This window comes from Parus major, chromosome 18 (genome assembly GCF_001522545.3).
Source record: "Parus major isolate Abel chromosome 18, Parus_major1.1, whole genome shotgun sequence".
In the NCBI taxonomy this organism is placed as follows: Eukaryota; Metazoa; Chordata; class Aves; order Passeriformes; family Paridae; genus Parus; species Parus major.
The window spans coordinates 408550-424448 of NC_031786.1; the positions used below are offsets into that span (position 1 = coordinate 408550).

At 58.7% G+C, this 15899-nt stretch overlaps 1 protein-coding gene across 2 annotated transcripts in view; it reads right to left on the bottom strand.

Moving 5' to 3' along the window:
• Positions 1-15686, bottom strand: part of DNAH17 (dynein axonemal heavy chain 17) — a 32137-nt gene extending 16451 nt beyond the window's left edge. The window contains exons 1-43 of one of the 2 annotated variants that reach the window (XM_033518788.1): positions 15304-15686; positions 14405-14598; positions 13946-14138; positions 13755-13854; positions 13592-13677; positions 13336-13461; positions 12972-13127; positions 12812-12895; positions 12296-12463; positions 11924-12040; positions 11539-11807; positions 11229-11424; positions 10985-11131; positions 10666-10774; positions 10422-10525; positions 10178-10318; positions 9909-10052; positions 9563-9745; positions 9232-9489; positions 8955-9124; positions 8498-8720; positions 8298-8414; positions 8093-8179; positions 7769-7921; positions 7204-7452; positions 6867-6989; positions 6337-6684; positions 6166-6257; positions 5903-6029; positions 5531-5683; positions 5031-5156; positions 4804-4911; positions 4562-4693; positions 4111-4271; positions 3848-4004; positions 3496-3600; positions 2895-3052; positions 2262-2400; positions 1499-1726; positions 1230-1367; positions 581-713; positions 265-392; positions 28-176 (exon numbers count right to left, since the gene is read on the bottom strand). In XM_033518788.1, the coding sequence (XP_033374679.1) occupies positions 28-176; positions 265-392; positions 581-713; positions 1230-1367; positions 1499-1726; positions 2262-2400; positions 2895-3052; positions 3496-3600; positions 3848-4004; positions 4111-4271; positions 4562-4693; positions 4804-4911; positions 5031-5156; positions 5531-5683; positions 5903-6029; positions 6166-6257; positions 6337-6684; positions 6867-6989; positions 7204-7452; positions 7769-7921; positions 8093-8179; positions 8298-8414; positions 8498-8720; positions 8955-9124; positions 9232-9489; positions 9563-9745; positions 9909-10052; positions 10178-10318; positions 10422-10525; positions 10666-10774; positions 10985-11131; positions 11229-11424; positions 11539-11807; positions 11924-12040; positions 12296-12463; positions 12812-12895; positions 12972-13127; positions 13336-13461; positions 13592-13677; positions 13755-13854; positions 13946-14138; positions 14405-14598; positions 15304-15648 (6824 nt within the window). In that variant the 5' untranslated portion in view covers positions 15649-15686. Of the gene's footprint in view, positions 1-27; positions 177-264; positions 393-580; positions 714-1229; positions 1368-1498; positions 1727-2261; positions 2401-2894; positions 3053-3495; positions 3601-3847; positions 4005-4110; positions 4272-4561; positions 4694-4803; positions 4912-5030; positions 5157-5530; positions 5684-5902; positions 6030-6165; positions 6258-6336; positions 6685-6866; positions 6990-7203; positions 7453-7768; positions 7922-8092; positions 8180-8297; positions 8415-8497; positions 8721-8954; positions 9125-9231; positions 9490-9562; positions 9746-9908; positions 10053-10177; positions 10319-10421; positions 10526-10665; positions 10775-10984; positions 11132-11228; positions 11425-11538; positions 11808-11923; positions 12041-12295; positions 12464-12811; positions 12896-12971; positions 13128-13335; positions 13462-13591; positions 13678-13754; positions 13855-13945; positions 14139-14404; positions 14599-15303 lie in introns of those variants that run through there. The other variant, XM_033518786.1, reaches the window with a different exon arrangement.
• Between the last annotated feature and the right edge of the window lie 213 nt (positions 15687-15899).

Sequence of the window (15899 nt, forward strand, 5' to 3'; positions counted from 1 at the left end):
TCCCGTCCCTCTCCCTGCCCAGCTCACGGGCTCCAGCCCAGGTCTGCAGGGTTGATGTAGAGGATTCCAGCCCGGGACACGGTGGCCGGTGTGGCTGTCCGCAGGTGGCTGATCTCGAAGATGAGCCGCATGCTGGGAGTGAGGGGGATGCGCTCGTTGCTGGCCAAGGTGAGAACCTGGGGGAAGTGGCTCATTGTGGGGGATGTCTGGAGTTGGCCCCCGAGACAGCAAGGGTGACACACCCTGGGGTGTGATGGCACCAACCTTGTTGTCATCCATGACTGTGTTCAAGGACTCGATCCACATTGGATCAATGTCTCCATCAAGGATGATCCATTTGGGCCCATCGTGTGTGATGTTGGCCAGGTCACGCATTGCCGTGGAGAACAGACCTGCCCCACACAGAGAGACTCGGCTTGTTCCTCCCCACACACAGCCATTTGCTGGAGGACATGTGGGATTGGTGTTCCCATGAAACATATTCCTTCTCTCTCCCACTCCAGGAAAGAGCCCCAAGGAAAGGTCTTCCCATTCTGCCTTGCATCGCACATAAACTGAGCTCACAGCACTGGTGTCTCACCATCCTTCCATTCCCGTGTGGCTGGGTGAATGATCCCAAACAGCTCATCGCAGGTCACAGCCTTGGGGTCGAGGTCCACAGTGACTGGCCTCCTCTTCAGCCTTTTGTATGTCTTATTGAGCGACTTCAGCACCTGTGGAGAGAGGATGGTGCAGCCACAGGTGCTGATCCCACCAGGGCAACCACAGCCTGCAGCAGCCTCTGCCTGCAGCGGGGGGCACGGAGCCTGGGCTGCTTCTGGGAAAGCCCCTGACCTCCCTCTGCAGAGCCAGCTCCTGGGCAGGGCATTGTGGAAGCCCAGGCTCTGCCAGCCAGCACGGTCCTGTCACCCTGCTGGCACCTCAGCACGCCCAGGATCAATCGTGAGAGCACGGCCCTGTCTGCTCTCTTTGTCTCTGCTCCCCTCCTGGGTGTCTTGGGCAGCCCCTGAGCTGTGCATCCCACACCTGCTCAGCTGCCTGGGCTCAGCCTGGCACACACAGTGCCTGAGGGCCTGGCATGGCCACGGCTGTGCTGCTGTCCTCCGCCCAAACACCGCTCTGGCAGAGCTGGGGTCTGCACAGCCCTCACCAGAAGCCGTGGGAGCCCATGGGATAAGCCTGGCCGAGGCCAGAGGGGCCCCATGTCCTCAGGATGGTTTGGCTGCTACCTGGGACTTGCCGCAGCCGGCGTTGCCGACGACGAAGACGGAGTGTCGTACTTGTAGCAGTTCCTCCAGCTGTACCACCTTGAGCACAAAATTCTCCTCTGCCTGCAGCTTCAGCTCCAGCACGGACTCACGGATGACCTGGAAGGGAGAGCAGGCACTGACCACCAGCAGCTTTGGAAAGACCCCAGAAGCACTGAATAGACCATCAGCCTCTGGATCCTGCCAGGACTGGGACATCTCTGGCAATGGTGCCATGCTTGGGCTTGCACCTTCTCAAAGTTGAGATCCCTCTTCCTGGGAACATCCAGTGCTGGAAACAGGTCTCCAATCAGCCCCAAGAACACAGGCAAGTCATCCGTCACAATCTTGGGGATATTGAAGTCTCTTAAAGCTCTCATCAGAACTTGGTCCTCTGCAGAGCCGGGGTCCCCCCTCTTCAAGGAGCCTGCCACCACCAGCACGGACTTGATGGCCCGCAGCCCCCAGTCATAGTGGTCCTGTGACAGACAGGAGGCAGAGAATCACCATTTCACTTTGGTGAGGAAGAACTGCTTCAAACAGCACTGCAGAGGAACACCCTGTCCATTGTCCCCCAGCCAGGATATCCACATGGCTCCCAGTGGGCTGGACCTAAACTGAACTTATTTACAGGAGAAACCTGTAGTCAATCATGGGGATGGTTTGGAACTGGGAAGCTGTCTTCCTTCTTGGAGACTCATTTATATTGTAAATCACCTCTCTTGAGATGAATAATATCTGAATGCTCTCACCTTAAATGGCCTAATTCTAATTCTAATTCTAATTCTAATTCTAATTGATGCTGTTCTTCTTTGGGGCTTCTTGATTCCTTCCTTAAGGCAGAAAGGTGCCATATGATGCACCAGGTAGAAGTGGATCTTGTCCAGCCACAGACCTGAGCTGTGCAGAACCATCACCCCATGTGTCACCATCAGCAATCCCACTACAGTGTGTCAGGTTTGCTGATCAAATGATCTCCTCTCACAGACAGCACTGTGTAATATCATTGATTACCTGTTTTGACAACAGCTCTTTGCAGAGCGTGTAGAGAGTGATGAACTTTCTTGCCAGGAGCCTGGCATTGAGAAACCCCTCTGCCACAAGCATGATTTCGCAGATCAGTTCAAAATCGGGCACCACCATAGCGCAGGGTCTAGAGAGGAGCAGCTGCAGTTGTCAGGGCCGCTTACCATGTCCTTACCCTCCCCCAGCTGCTGAGGTTTGCCCCCAGGTTTCCAGTGTAATGAGCACTCAGTTGCTGCAGTTACACTTGCTGGGATCTCCTTCCCAGACTCCTCCAAGAGCAGCTCGTGTCCCACCAGACTGGGGCACATCAGCCCTTCTGCAGTCACAGGTTGAGTTTCACCAAGGACAGGGGTCCCACAGCATCTCTGTGCCTCCCCTTCAGGTGGTGCTTCACCACCTTTTTGTCCTACTCCTCACCCGAGCATCCTCTCATCTTGCTGAGCAGCCCAGCTCACCCTGCCTGGCCACCTCTGGGAGTGACAGAGGTGTCACTCAGGTGACTCAGAGCTGTCCCACGGTGCAGGGCCACCAGTGCACACAAACACCCCTGGCTCAGGTCACACTGTGGATGTGGCACATGGTGCCAGCACCGAGGGAAGTGCTGCCGTGACACCGACCCACCTGAACAGAGCCTTCAGATTCTCCGGCAGCTCTGTGCGCCCGGCGTAACCAGGGTTCATGGTGATGAACAGCCCAACCGATGGCACCAGGGAGATGGTCTCCCCCAGGAAGTTGAATGTTTTCTTCTTGGCACGGATTGCGTCTTGAATACATTTTACCTGCCAGGTGAGCAGAGGTGTTGGTGCTGGCAGTTCCCAGCTCCCTGCCCAGTGCTCTGTCTGGCCCCAGCTGCTCCCCAAGGTGAGCCTGGGGGGTTGGTTGTGCCAGGAATAATATTGAGACCTAGCTGAAGCCACAGCAGCAGGAGAGCTGGACTTAAACCAGCTCCTTCCTAATCACCTCAACTCCTTGTCCCAGGTGATGGCAGAGCTGGGGGCTGACAGGTCACCAGGATGGGACACAGCTGGGCTGTGAGGTTTAACTGTGCCCAAATCCCCTGCAGTGCTGTGCTTCCACCCCCCATCCTGTGTCCAAACAGGATATAGTGGAGACAACAGTGGCAGACTCCTGCGAGTCAGGTCTAACTGGGGCAGCATCCAGGACACGAGCTGGGAAGTCTCTTTGGCACCCAGTGCCACTGGGCTGTGGGGACAGCGCGCACCTGCACCGCAATGACGGACAGCACCTCCACCAAAATGCGATTGAACTCATCGAAGCAGCCCCAGGCGCCTGTCTGGGCAAGTCCCTTGTAGATGTTCCCACAGGACTGGAGAGAAAGAGAGCAGCAGGACAGGCTCAGGCACTGCGACCCCTCACAGCATGGGGGATTTGGTGACAAAACTTGAGTGCTGAGATTATGGATTGTGCTCTTCCCTAGGGAAATTCCCCACGGTGATAAAGCCCCTCTGCCGAGGCTCCCCTGGGCTCCCATAGACCCCAAACCAGGGTCCCTTTGTCCTGGACACCCCACGGTTCTCACCTGGGTGCCACCATCCCTTTGCCCCGTGCCCTACCCTGTAGTCCATCTGCTCGGAGCAGTTGAACACGTAGACCATGATCCCCACTGCCCGGCCCAGGTCCTTGGTGGTCTCTGTCTTGCCGGTGCCTGCGGGGCCAGCGGGGGCCCCCCCCATGTAGAGGTGCAGGGACTGTGTCAGGGTGATGTAGCACCTGTGGAGGGGGGACACCGGGGCTGAGCGGGGACACCGGGGCTGAGCGGGGCCGTGGCACGGCCGTGGTGCCAGGGCAGTGGGAGCTGTGGGGAGCCGAGCCCCACCTGTCTGTCAGGGGGGTGATCACCAGCCGGGGGGTGTTCCCCAGGTACTCGTAGGCGTACAGGAGCTGAGCGTCGCAGATGTTGGCGTAGCAGTGCTTCTCCCCGTCATCCCAGCGGTGCCGGAGCTGCGACTGCCAGGCGAACGCCTGCGAGTTCTCCACCTGTGGAGCAGCTGGCTGTGGGGGGCAGGTGGACACTGGCACTGCCCACCCTGGCCCGCTGGGACAGTGACACACGCTCTCTCGGGACCGTTTGCCACCTCCCAGCACAAGGACAGCGTGCAAAGGGGTCCCAGGGCCATGCTGGGGTGGGTGAGGACTGTCCCTCCTCGCGGCCCAGCTCAGCGCACACCAACAGAGGTGCCCAGCCAAAAGGTAACGGAATGACAGGAAACCCGTGCTCCAAAGTTCTGAGAGACGGTGCAGCAAAAATTCCCTCTGGTACCAAATACCTTTGTTTGGATCATTTTGGCCACAACGTCCCTCGCATGGACATCAATAGTGCAGATTGTCATGATCTTCATTCTGTCTCCAGCACTCAGGTTCCCAAGGAGCAGGGAAATCAGGGCATTCAGCCGAGCGATCTGGGGAAGGACAGAAATAATGGACATAGAGATGATGCCCTCATTTGCTCACTTCTTGATGACCCCTGGCCTGGCAGAGAGGCTCCAGGTCAGGTGTGGATGATGCCAACCTGTTTTTTGTTATAATCCTTCAGAGCATTCTCGTAACCTTTCTCCAGACTCGAAAAGGCAACACCAACCTCTGAGGTCCAGGCAATCTGGGTGCACGTGAGAGCGACCTGCACAAAACCATGGGGGCAACACAGCCATAAAGAGGAACCCGCTGTGGCTGTGCCTCCTGGGGCTCTCTGGCCCCTGTCCCTCTCAGAGCCGGCTCAGCCTGACCCCGTGCACACACCTGTGCTGGGTAGTCAAACACCCACTGCTCCCGTGGCTTATCCTCATAGGTGCCCAGGGCCTGGGGGATGAGGTTCCGCAGCGTGGAGCGCATGCGCTCCAGCAGCCGGTTCAGCCAGACCTCGACCTGCAGGGTCACATCCAGCAGAGCTCAGCAGCTCCCAGCCCACTCAGGCTGCACAAACCTCTCCCTGCAGTAGGAGAGAGTCCTGTCCCTAGGGCACAGCCCATGGGATGTGAAGAGGAGTGGTCTGAGGGCAAACAGCCGGGGGTAACCACCCTGCAGCCCTCGAGGGACTGTGAGGCTGAGCAGGTTCACACAACTGTGCTGCTCTGTACCTACAACACAGGTGCCATTGCTGGGGTTTTTGGCCAAAAATCTTTGTAATTGCATATTTGTACTCCTGCCGGGCTGTTAGAGCACAACCAGCAAAAGGCTCATCCCCATCCTCAACCTTCCCCCCACCTCAGCCTGCAGAGTCTCCACAAAGCTCAGCTGACCTGGCCAGACAGGTCACAGTCTGCATCGAAGGGCACGTACTCCCCGTCCCGGCTGAACATCCCGCGGGCCACCTTCTGCGGCTTTTTGTCTGAGTCCAGCTGGAACTCCAGCTTGGCCAAACTGTCATACAGCTTTGTCAGGTGCCGGGAGACCTGAGAGCAGAGGCACAGCCACTGTCAGGACCCCCGTCACGTGCGGAGATGTGATCAGCAACTGGATCTACCCCCGGGTGCTCTCTGGGCACTGCACCCCCAGGAAGGGAGATCAGGGATGGTGTTCTTCCCATAAGAGTGGAAAATGTTCTAAAACTGCTCAAACAACTGCAGGGAAATGGCACAGGACTCACCCCCATGCTCACACACAGCCTATACCTCAAGGGGCTCTGTCCCCTTTGATAAAATATCCAGCAGGTCCGCAGAGGAGACAAAATAGAAGCGGGGAAATGCCAGTCTTTTGGTCTCAAGGTATTCAGCCAAGGCCTTCTCACAGACTGCCAGCCTGGCAGAAAACAGAGAACCTGCCATTAGCCCCCATACACTGCTTTTGCTTTTTGCTCAGTCCTTGTCTTGCTGATGCTTTTTGAAGCCCTTCCTTTGGCCTCCCAAATGCTTCACCAGGATGGCTCGAGCCTTACCTGTCCTGCAGCGCTTCCAGCCGGGTGTGCAGCCCGGGCTTGTTAGTGCACTCAATCACATTGGGAGTTTGTACTGCATCAGCCATTAGTTCCTGAAGAGGAAAAACACTTCAGCCAACCCAAACTGGCAGAGAGTTGCAGGGAAAATGAGAGGGGGAATAGGCTTCGCACTCGGAAATCCTCGTCAATGGTATCAAATTTCTTCGAATCCTCTGGCAGTTGACTGCGTGTGTCTTCAGATGCTATGAAGATTGTTTCCAGGTGGCTCCATTTCCTCTGCACCTCAAACCAGGTGTTGATGACAGTGTCAGTGGTTGACAGCTTATGCTGCCAGTCCTGTGCCCTCTGAAGGAAGAAGGCTCGGTACTTGGAGGCCAACACGTTCTGCAGCTGCATTTGGTTGTCCTCCAGAGTCTCAATGAGCAGCTCATCCATCTTCAGCAGTGGGAGCTGGGTCCTGCTGTGGGGCTCATACTCAAACTCCATTGCTGCCCAAGTAGTGTCCAGGGCATTCAGCACCTGTGGTTGGGGCACAAGGATGAGCTGGGTGCTGGGCCCAGCCCCTGTGGGGAAGCAGGAGGACAGAGCATGGGCTCCACCAGCTCTGTGTGCTGCCTGTGGACTCCAGCCCCAAGCCCTTGACAGCCATGGAGTCACACTGGGGTCTCAGCAAAGCAGGGGAGGAGCTGAGCCCCGTTTACCTTCTCCATCCCAGCCTCCTTTGACGCTTTGTCCACGATGCCACGAACCTCCTCCTCAAACTTGTGTAGGTTCAGCTGCAGCAGATCCGCAAGGGTGGTGTTCTCAGACATGGTGAATTGCACCTGGAGCAGAACCAGCACGGTTGGGCCATGGGCTCCTCTCCACAGAGAGGCAGCCCAGCAGCTCACCCAAACGAGCTCATTAACACCCACTTTTAGAGACCCTACACAAATATTTGCATGTGGCCAGATTTAAACCTAATGGAACCCTTCCCTTGCTGGGTGTGAGTCTTGGGAGCCTCCCGGGCCAGGGATGGGCAGGAGGACTCAGGAGCACCTTGGTTGTCTGCACAAGCTCCTGCCAGTGCCGGTCCCTGATGGCTGGGTTCTGCAGCTCGCTCACGGCTCGCAGGGACGTCATCATGTTCTTCATGCTGCTGTCCAGCCCTGTGAACGCGTCCCAGCTCTTCACCTCCTTATCCAAAGTCCGGATGTCTTTAGCGAATTTCTTGCACTCAATATCCATATCCTCAACGTTAAGCTCTGCCCACCTGGTTGTGTTCCAGGCGGCGATGCTCAAGTTCACCTGGACCCAGGATACAGGTTCACAGCGTGTGATTAGCAGGAGCATTCCTGCCCGGGAAGAGGAGCAGCACACCCACACAGACCTGCTCCAAGCGTAACAACCCACCCCATGTCTCACCCTCCCTCTGATGGCAGGGAGCTCTCTGAGAAGCTGCAGCAGCTCTGCACCTTTGGCTGGCAATGCCCAGCTGGCAGCAGGTACCTGCACCAGGTGCCTGTGCTAGGTGCCCACGCCAGCCAAGAGCAGCCTGCTGTCCAGCCCTTGCCTGGGAGCAGCGGTGGGCACTGTGCCCTGGCTCCCAGACCACAGCACGTACCAGGGTGACCATGTCCCAGACCTCCTTCAGCAGGCGCAGCTCTTTGCGGCACATTTTAAGCTGTTTGTACTCTGGGACCGACACCTCAAACAGTGCAGCTGAGGTGGCCAGGGCTGCCATTTCCTTCTCCAAGGCCGTGATGTGCTTATCTTGCTGTATGGAGGAAAGGAAAAGGTGTCAGCCAGGGACCGTGTGCCAGTCTCTATTCCAGGAGCTGCTCGGTCCCTGCTGCGGGGCCAGACCCTCCCTGTCAGCCTGGAGTGGCTGCCCCTCCCCAGCAAGCAGTGCCAGAGGAGACAGCAGTGGTGTCCTCCCCTTCCTTACCCTGTTCAGTGACTTGTAGGGGTCTGGGTCTGTGTAGGAGAAAGGGGCTTTTCCCTGGAAGCTCTCCCGGAAGGCGAGCTGCTGGACCTGTGTGCGAGGATGGGGCTCGTGGGGGCAGCCAGGACCCGGCGGTTGGGAAGAGCAGCAGAATCTTCCCAGAGCTGCCGAGGAGCTGTCTCCCTGCCCACAGCCCCCAGACAGGCACCTCAAAGTCCTCGCACTTCTGGCGGAGGATGGCGGCCTCGGCGGCTTGCAGGGGCGCCGCGTTGTCCGCCACCCGCAGGCACAGCTTCTTGTTGTTGTCCCAGTGCTCGGGCAGTTTCTGCAGTGGACAGACACCATGTGGGGTCTCCAGCCTGGCCCCAGCAAGCCCCTGCCCAGCCCCCCACACCCTGAGCAGCCTACCTTGAGCTGCAGGTGGACCTCCTCTGGCATCTTGTCCCCGTAAGTCTTGAGCAGTGCAACTGTCTCCTTCAAGGGCTCAAACATGACATCAGTCACCTCCTGCCTCTCCTTGACCTTTGCCAGGTGCCCCATCACTGCCACCAGTCCTTCATAGTCTCCCTCCTCCAGAGGTTTACTCAAGCCAGCAGTGGACTCTTTGATGAAATCCTGCAGCTCCTGAAGACTGAGAGGACAGTGGTGCTCACCAGGCATCCCTGGGGCTTAGGCTCACTCTGCAGGGCATGACGCCCCAGAAACTCGCCCCTGAAGGTGCCTGGAACCTTCATCTGGAACCTGCCCTTTCAGGGCTGTGTCCCCAGGTCAGCCCTGCCCTGGCACACAGTGGTGGCTGTGCCACAGCTCAGCTGGGCTTCGCTTGGAGCACCCTGTGCCGAGGCCAGGGCTGACCAGGCGTTACCTGCTGGTGACGTGTTGGGCGAGGAACTTCCGGAGCACCAGGCTCTGGCCCTTGATGGCATCCAGCAGCGCCTTCTTGAAGGGGCGGCAGTCACTCTTCAGCCACCCCCCAAACACCTTGGTTTCCTCAAACTCCAGCACCTCTTCATGCAGTGCCTCCAGTGCATCAATCTGGGGACAAGAATGGGTCACGGTTTGTGGCTGGCACCTCCCTGGGCACAGAGTGTCCCCTAGGGCACCCCGAGCTCCCAGCACATCTGAAGGCACCCATCCCACACCTCCTGTTGAAAGAGCTGGAGGGGTGGAATCCCAGGTGCCAAGGGCTTCTCTGGTGATGGCTCTGTCTCCTCCCCTTCTGCGGGGGCACTGCCCATGGTGAGGAAGCGTTGCAGGAACTCCTCGGGGCTCTCCTGCCACAGGTGGGAGTGCTCCTCAAAGCTGCTGCTGAATTCTTCTCCTTCTGCCATGGTGCTGACCACCAGCGACATCAGCTTCTCCTGCATCCTCGCCAGATCCGCCTGCTCCTCCAGCGCAGTCTGAGGGGACAGGCAGGGCTCGGGACTGCCTGGAAACGCCGCCACCCTCACCCTTCACCTGCCACGGACTCACCTTGTAACTGACCGCCCCCTCCAGCAGCCGTGGCATGGAGGCTGCCACCTTCTCCATGTCCTCCAGCAGCCCCTCCACCAGCACCAAGAAGCTGTCGCCGGCCCCCGCCTCCAGTGAGGGCTGGTACTGCACGCGGCCCTCGGACAGCTCCATGCGCACCTCGAACAGCGGGGCCACCTGGGCCTGCAACAGGGCAGTGTCTGCCGTGGGGCTTCGTGTCCCACAGCCCCACAGCCCTGCAAGCTGCTGGAGCATGGGGACAGTCACGTTTGGCCAAACCGACAGGAGCGGAGGGACACCCCGAGCCCAGCACAGGGACACCTGCTGCCAGAACACCGGGACCTACATCAGGGGCCATGTTGGTGAGCAGCAGCTGCAGGGATTTGTGAACGAGGTTGCACAGCCCATCCAACACAATTTTGTCTAAGAATCCCACATAGGCCAGCCAGATCCGCGAGGACAAGTCAGCCTTAAACAGATCTGCATTTTCCTGCCACGAGAAAACCAACCAGTGCTTGTCAGTGAACACCCAGCACAGGCACTGCCTCCTGACATTGCTTCAAGTCCTTCCTCCTGCCCCTGTGAGCCATCCAATGCTCCAGGGCCATGTCTCACCTTCACCATCCCCTGGATCTTCTCGCCCGTACTCTCGATGACAGTGCGGTGCTGAGCTAAAGTGTGTTCCTTCCCATCGAGGTCCAGGAGCGCCGTTTCCTTGTTGTCCTTTCTTCCAAACAAGGGAGTGGCTGAACAGTCCTGCAGGGAGGAGAGAATGGGGCTGCTCTGCTGAGCCAGAGGAGGGACAATCCCAGCTAGACGTGTCCCACAAAGATGCTTGTGAAGTGCCAGCTAACACTACCTCCATCAGCTTGGTGATGTTCTGTAGGTTCAGCTTTGCTCTCTGGACCCGTCTCTGCAGGTCATGCAGGGTCTCCCTCATCCCCTGGATGTATTCCATGACACCTGGGAGGGAAATGGGCACGTGAGCACCTTGTGGAGACACCCCCAGGGCAGTGGCAGGTCAGTTGGTGCTGGGGACCAGGGACCCCCAAAATGCACAAGGAGGATTCCCAGCCTTGGATGGCCAAGGTGGGGGTTTGTACCTTCATTGCTCCAGAACAGAGACTTCTCAGCACTGGCCAGACGGACGTCCAGGGTCTCCAGCTCCCCTGCCAGCAGCGGCTGCTCCACCGGCATCAGCTGCTGCCTCACCTGAGTCAACACACCCGCAGGTGAGCACCGAGGAGCAGGGTCCCCACCCCACCAACACGGCGGTGCGGGGCAGGAGGTGCGGCAGCAGCCACGGCTGGGCTCAGCCACAGGATGGGCAGGGACCTGAGGTGCCAGTGATGTACCCAAACCCCCGCCCCTGTCCCTTTCAGCCTGGAAAAGCAGCTGGGCTGCCTCCCCTTCAGAACCTGCCTCATTGTACCAGCCCACGATGAGCTCCAAGATGTCTCCTATCTTTTGAAAAGTCTCATTTTGGGCAAAGAGGGTCTCAGCGTTGCTTGGGATGCCCGGCTGCTGCTGGATGTGCAGGTACTTCACCTCCCGCAGGACGGCAGCGAGCTGCGCGACACCACAGCCGGGAGGGGCTCGTTAACAGCCCCGAGAGCTTGGGGTCACCCAGTGAGGGGCTGCTGGCATTGCCCGTGCCAGCACCCACCTTTCTGCTGAAGTTGACGCTGAGGAGGCGAGACTCGGGGTCCCTCTGGAGCAGGGGCTGCTCCAGGCTGAAGTGGCAGTCCTGGCCAGGTCCACTCGCCCATTCCTCGTAGACGCTCTTGCTGTGGCGTTGCAGCATCCCCATCATTTCCTCGTACTTCCCGAACACCAGCTCAGCCTCAGCACCCACCATGGCACTGTCAGAGCCACAATAAAGCAGCTGCAGCAGGACATGGGAGGGGACCCATCCAGGCTGGATCCTCCCACTGCTGCCCTGTGTCCCCGGGGGATGACGGGGGACCTGCACCTACGGGTGGTTGATGGCCAACAAGTCCTTGTGTGGTCCCTCCAGCCGCTGCTGCAGCTCCAGAGACCACTTCAGCTGCCCGGCCACCGGTGGCATGTTCTTGTGGATGGCTGGGCCCCCCCTGGGGGGTGGTGGGGACAGGAACCGGGTGTCATACAGTGTCTTCACGCTCTCCACTTCGGCCTCGAACATTCCCAGCAGGGCCAAGTAGCAGGGGGAAGCCTCAGCCCTGATCAAGGGTCGCTCCAGCACGGAGGCAAACATGTGCACCAGCTGCAGGAGAGAGAGGCAGGCACTGGTTCCTGCACCCTGGAGCAGTCCCAGGATGGGTGAGACCCCCAGCTCCTGTGGGAGCTGTATGCCAGGCTGCTGAGCTGGGACACAGCTACCTTCACAGCAGCTGTCAGGCGGTTACAGTCATCAAAGCCCTGGCAGAAGATGGCAGCCAGCTGCTTGTTTGCATCCTCAACCTTCTTCTGGAACTCTTCAAAGTCTTTGTCCCATTGCTGCCATTGAAAGCAAAATGGTTTCAAGTGGCACAGCTGCTGTGCCTCCTTCCCAAATCCTTCAGGAAGGATTTGCTGTACTCAGAGGGTCCAGAGCCCCATGACCTGCTCCAGAGCCAGCCCTGTGCTGCTGTGGGACAGTCCCATGTGTCCCTCTGCAGCATGTTCTCACAGGGGACTCTTGTCTTTTCACTTGGCCAATGATAACACCTCCATTCCAGCATCCATCACATTTCCTCTCCCGCATCTGCTCACCTCCTCATCGGGATCCAAGGGATCATATTTGCATTCAGCAAAAGCTTTGGTGGCTTCACAGACCTCCTCAGAGATCCGCAGCACCCAGGTCACAAGGAAGTTTCCTCGCACCCCTCCCAGCACCGTCTTCTCCAGCCTCAGAAAGTCGATGGCTGCCTGGAACAGCTCCTGGCAAGCATAAACCCACTTTTACCTGGCTCCCCCTGTCCCAGGCTGCAGGTGCAGGAGCTGCAGCACCAGTGCAGGGCTGCGTGCTGCCAGCTCAGCAGTCCTGAGGAGCATCCCCACAGGACTGCTCTCCAGCCTGCCTAGGGTGTGCCCATCCTGCCTTGGGGGCTCAGGGCTGGGGGGAAACAGCTGGGAATGGTGACACTGAACTCCCAGTGATGTCCCACTGTGCCAGCGGCCCCAGCCCGCCCCGGGCTGTGCCCATCCTGTGCTGCTCCCACCGCAGGATGCCCCGGGCAGGGAAGGCCTGACTGAGGCTGGCACAGCCCTGAAATGCTGTGCTGTCACCTTGATGGTCTTGAGCCTCTGCAAGAAGGCGTCCATCCTCCCAAAGATCTGTGGCGGGGGAAACTCCCAGAGCTGTGGCTGCTCCTGGGAGGGGAGAGAGGCTGTCAGTCTGGTGCTGGTGTGCAGGGGTCAGATGTTCCTGCACCACCCCTGCACCCACCGGGAACAGTGTGGGCATCAGTTCTGAGCAGTAAGTGGTGTAGGACTGGAAGAACTTCTCCGTGTTGGCGATGGTTAGTTTGAGTGCCTCCAGGGTCTCCTGGGGTTCTCCTTGCAGCCCCTTCAGCATGTCCTCTGGGTTCAGGAATTTATAGCTCTGGGACAGACACAGGCAGGGACCATTGTCAGGAGGACGTGGAGGCTGCTCCTGCCCCCTTCACCCCCACAGACTTGCTGGTGGTTGCCTGCAGCCTGTGCCTGCCCCCCGGCTCTCCCCAGCCCTAGGCTGTCTCTGTGTCACCACGACTGGACTCTCCACATCTGGAGATGTCAGGGGTGGGTCAGTGCTGGCCCTGGGGCCGTACCAGGCTGATGAAGAAGTTGCAGATCTCCTGCAGGATACGGGCTATGTGGGCAGGTGAGTGGTAGTGCACGCAGTGTACCCGGAGCAGGCAGACAGTGCAGAGCACCTTGGGCACGAAGGGCCGCAGCTGCGGGAGCGGAGTCAGTGCGGGGCCGAGGCAGAGCCAGGGGATGTCCCCCCTGGAGCCTCTGGGGCTCTGCTGCTGCCCAGATGAGGCCACCAGGCTGTGCCTGGTTATTTTGCCATGTATCACTTACCTGGGAGTAATCTGCTTGCTCCATCTCCTCCAGCAGCGTCTGCAGAGGTTGCAGGTGGAGGCTGACATCATTGGCTTCCTCCAGACCTAGGAGATGGAGAAAGTCTGTGTTGGGGTGAAGACACCTTGCTGGAGGCAGCCACCACCATGTCATGGGACCTCACCACCACTGACGGCCCTGAACATGTTCTGCAAGGATGGCCAGTAGCAGCTGTCAGCCTTCTCCAGCATCTTGGCCAGCACTGTCACTTGGGGTGAGAGCAGCTGGCAGGGAAGAGGTGTCAGGATCAGCACGGGGGGCTCAGCACAGGGGGCTCAGCACGAGGACGTGTGGCCACCATGGCTGAGACAGTACCTGCTCATTGATGCACTCCAAGTTGGTCATCCTGGTCTGCCAGAAATCAAACTCGACCCTGGGGAGGGGGTGCAGTCCCTCCAGTAGTTGCTGCCCTGGGTCCTGGCTAAAGATCTCTTCAACTTGCTGGAACCACTCGATGACGACGGTCTCAATGGAGTGCAGCGCTGAACCATCTATGGGCTCCACCAGGCTGAAAGACAGATGGGTTATGCCTGCTGGGAGCCCTGAACTGCCCCAGGGGAGCCCCAGGGGAGCCTGTCATGCCTGCTTGTGGCCATCTGTGCTGCTGCAGATGCCTGGCATGAACCCCTCAAACACTGCTGCAGGGGATGGCTGTGCCCAGGGCTGTGCAGGGACCGAGCCAGTGTCCCCACTCCCGTCCCTCCCTGAGAGATTTATGCCACCCTCGGCCCCTGCCAGGCTTTTCTGGCACCAGGTGGTGCCAGCAGCACCTACCAGTCCAGGGCTGCCCCTGAGTCTTCCCAGCTGACCAGGTGCTCGGGCAGTGGGAGCAGCGGCTTTCCCTGTATCTTCCCACTCATCAGGAACATCTTGTTCTGCAGCTTGTGAGTCTGTTGCATGATGTCCTCCACCACAATCTTGGGCCAGCCCGACCCCTCATTCTGGCTCAGGAGCAGAGGGGACACAACCTGCGAGACAGGGCAAGGTCAGGCACTTGGTGACGACCTCCTGTGCACAGGGCAGTGGTGATCCCAGTGCTCCCTCTCGCTGCCATTGAAGCACAGTCTCAGGAGTCACAGCTCTGTTTGCCACAGATGGGCTTTGCTGATATTTACCTCATCAGAGTGACCAAAAGGCCCTTTGCTCTGAATTTCCAGCTCTCATGGCCTGGGAAGTGCTGGAAGGGGCACAGTAAATGCATCTAGCAAAGTCAGGGGCTGGCACATGAGCAAAAGCCCCCAGCAGTAGAGGCTGCTGGAGCTGATGCAGCATTTGGGTGCTCTGCACTGACAGCAGGAATATTTATGGGAAGTTTAACAGAAATCCATATAGACATTTCCCAGCTGCAGGGTAGAGATAAGTGGGCATTATTATGAGTTTGTAAAATTGCAAAACTGGGAGGAAGTGATCCAGTTGGGGACAGAAGAAAACAGGATTGGTGACCTACGCCCAGCTCTTGTCCTTGTGAGGCTTGTTCAATGTAGGATGGGAGCTAGTGCAAGGTCAGGGCAAGGGCCTGGGACAAGTTTTATTTTGTGAATTTTAATTTATTTTGGAGCCCACCTGGAAATTTGGCTAGAGCAGCCCAAAGCGAGGGTGCCAGGGCAGCAGGGTGCCCAGGGAGCTCAGCTCACCCTGCTTGCCCCAAGCCTGTGCCTGCACGGGCAACCCACCTCCAGCAGCACGGTGATGAGCTGCTCCACGGGCGAGGGGCCCATGTCTCCCACCAGCAGAGCACTCCGACAGTTCTCCCCGGTGATGTTCTGCCCCGTCTTCTTCACACAGTAGAGTGCCTTGCCCTTTTGGGCAGGTGGGAAGCAGGTAGTGGGCATGGGCTGCCCAGCAGGGTTCAGCCCCACCACCAGCTCCAGCATTTCTGGCTGCTTGAAGAACTTGTCCAGCATGACCGAAGTCTCCTCACTGGCCACAAACTTGCCCCACTTGTCCGGCCGCACACGCAGCAGTGCCGTGGCCAAGCTCTCGAGGAGATCCATCCGCTCATCCTCTGCGCCTGCCATCGTGCCAGCACCTGGGGTGGTCCAGTGGGCAAAACCCCGCTCAGCCAGGGGCTGTGCAGACCCCACACCCTGCCCTCCTGACACTGCCCATCCCACCCTCTGCACCTGCAGTCTCAGGGGAAGCTGCCAGTCCCATCCCCGCCTGGTCCCAGTGGCCCCAAGCCTACCCCATCCCTGACTGGCCCCATCACCACCCGGCCCTACTGCTGCCCTGGCTCACCCCAAACTTACCTGGCCCTGCAGCTTCTCTG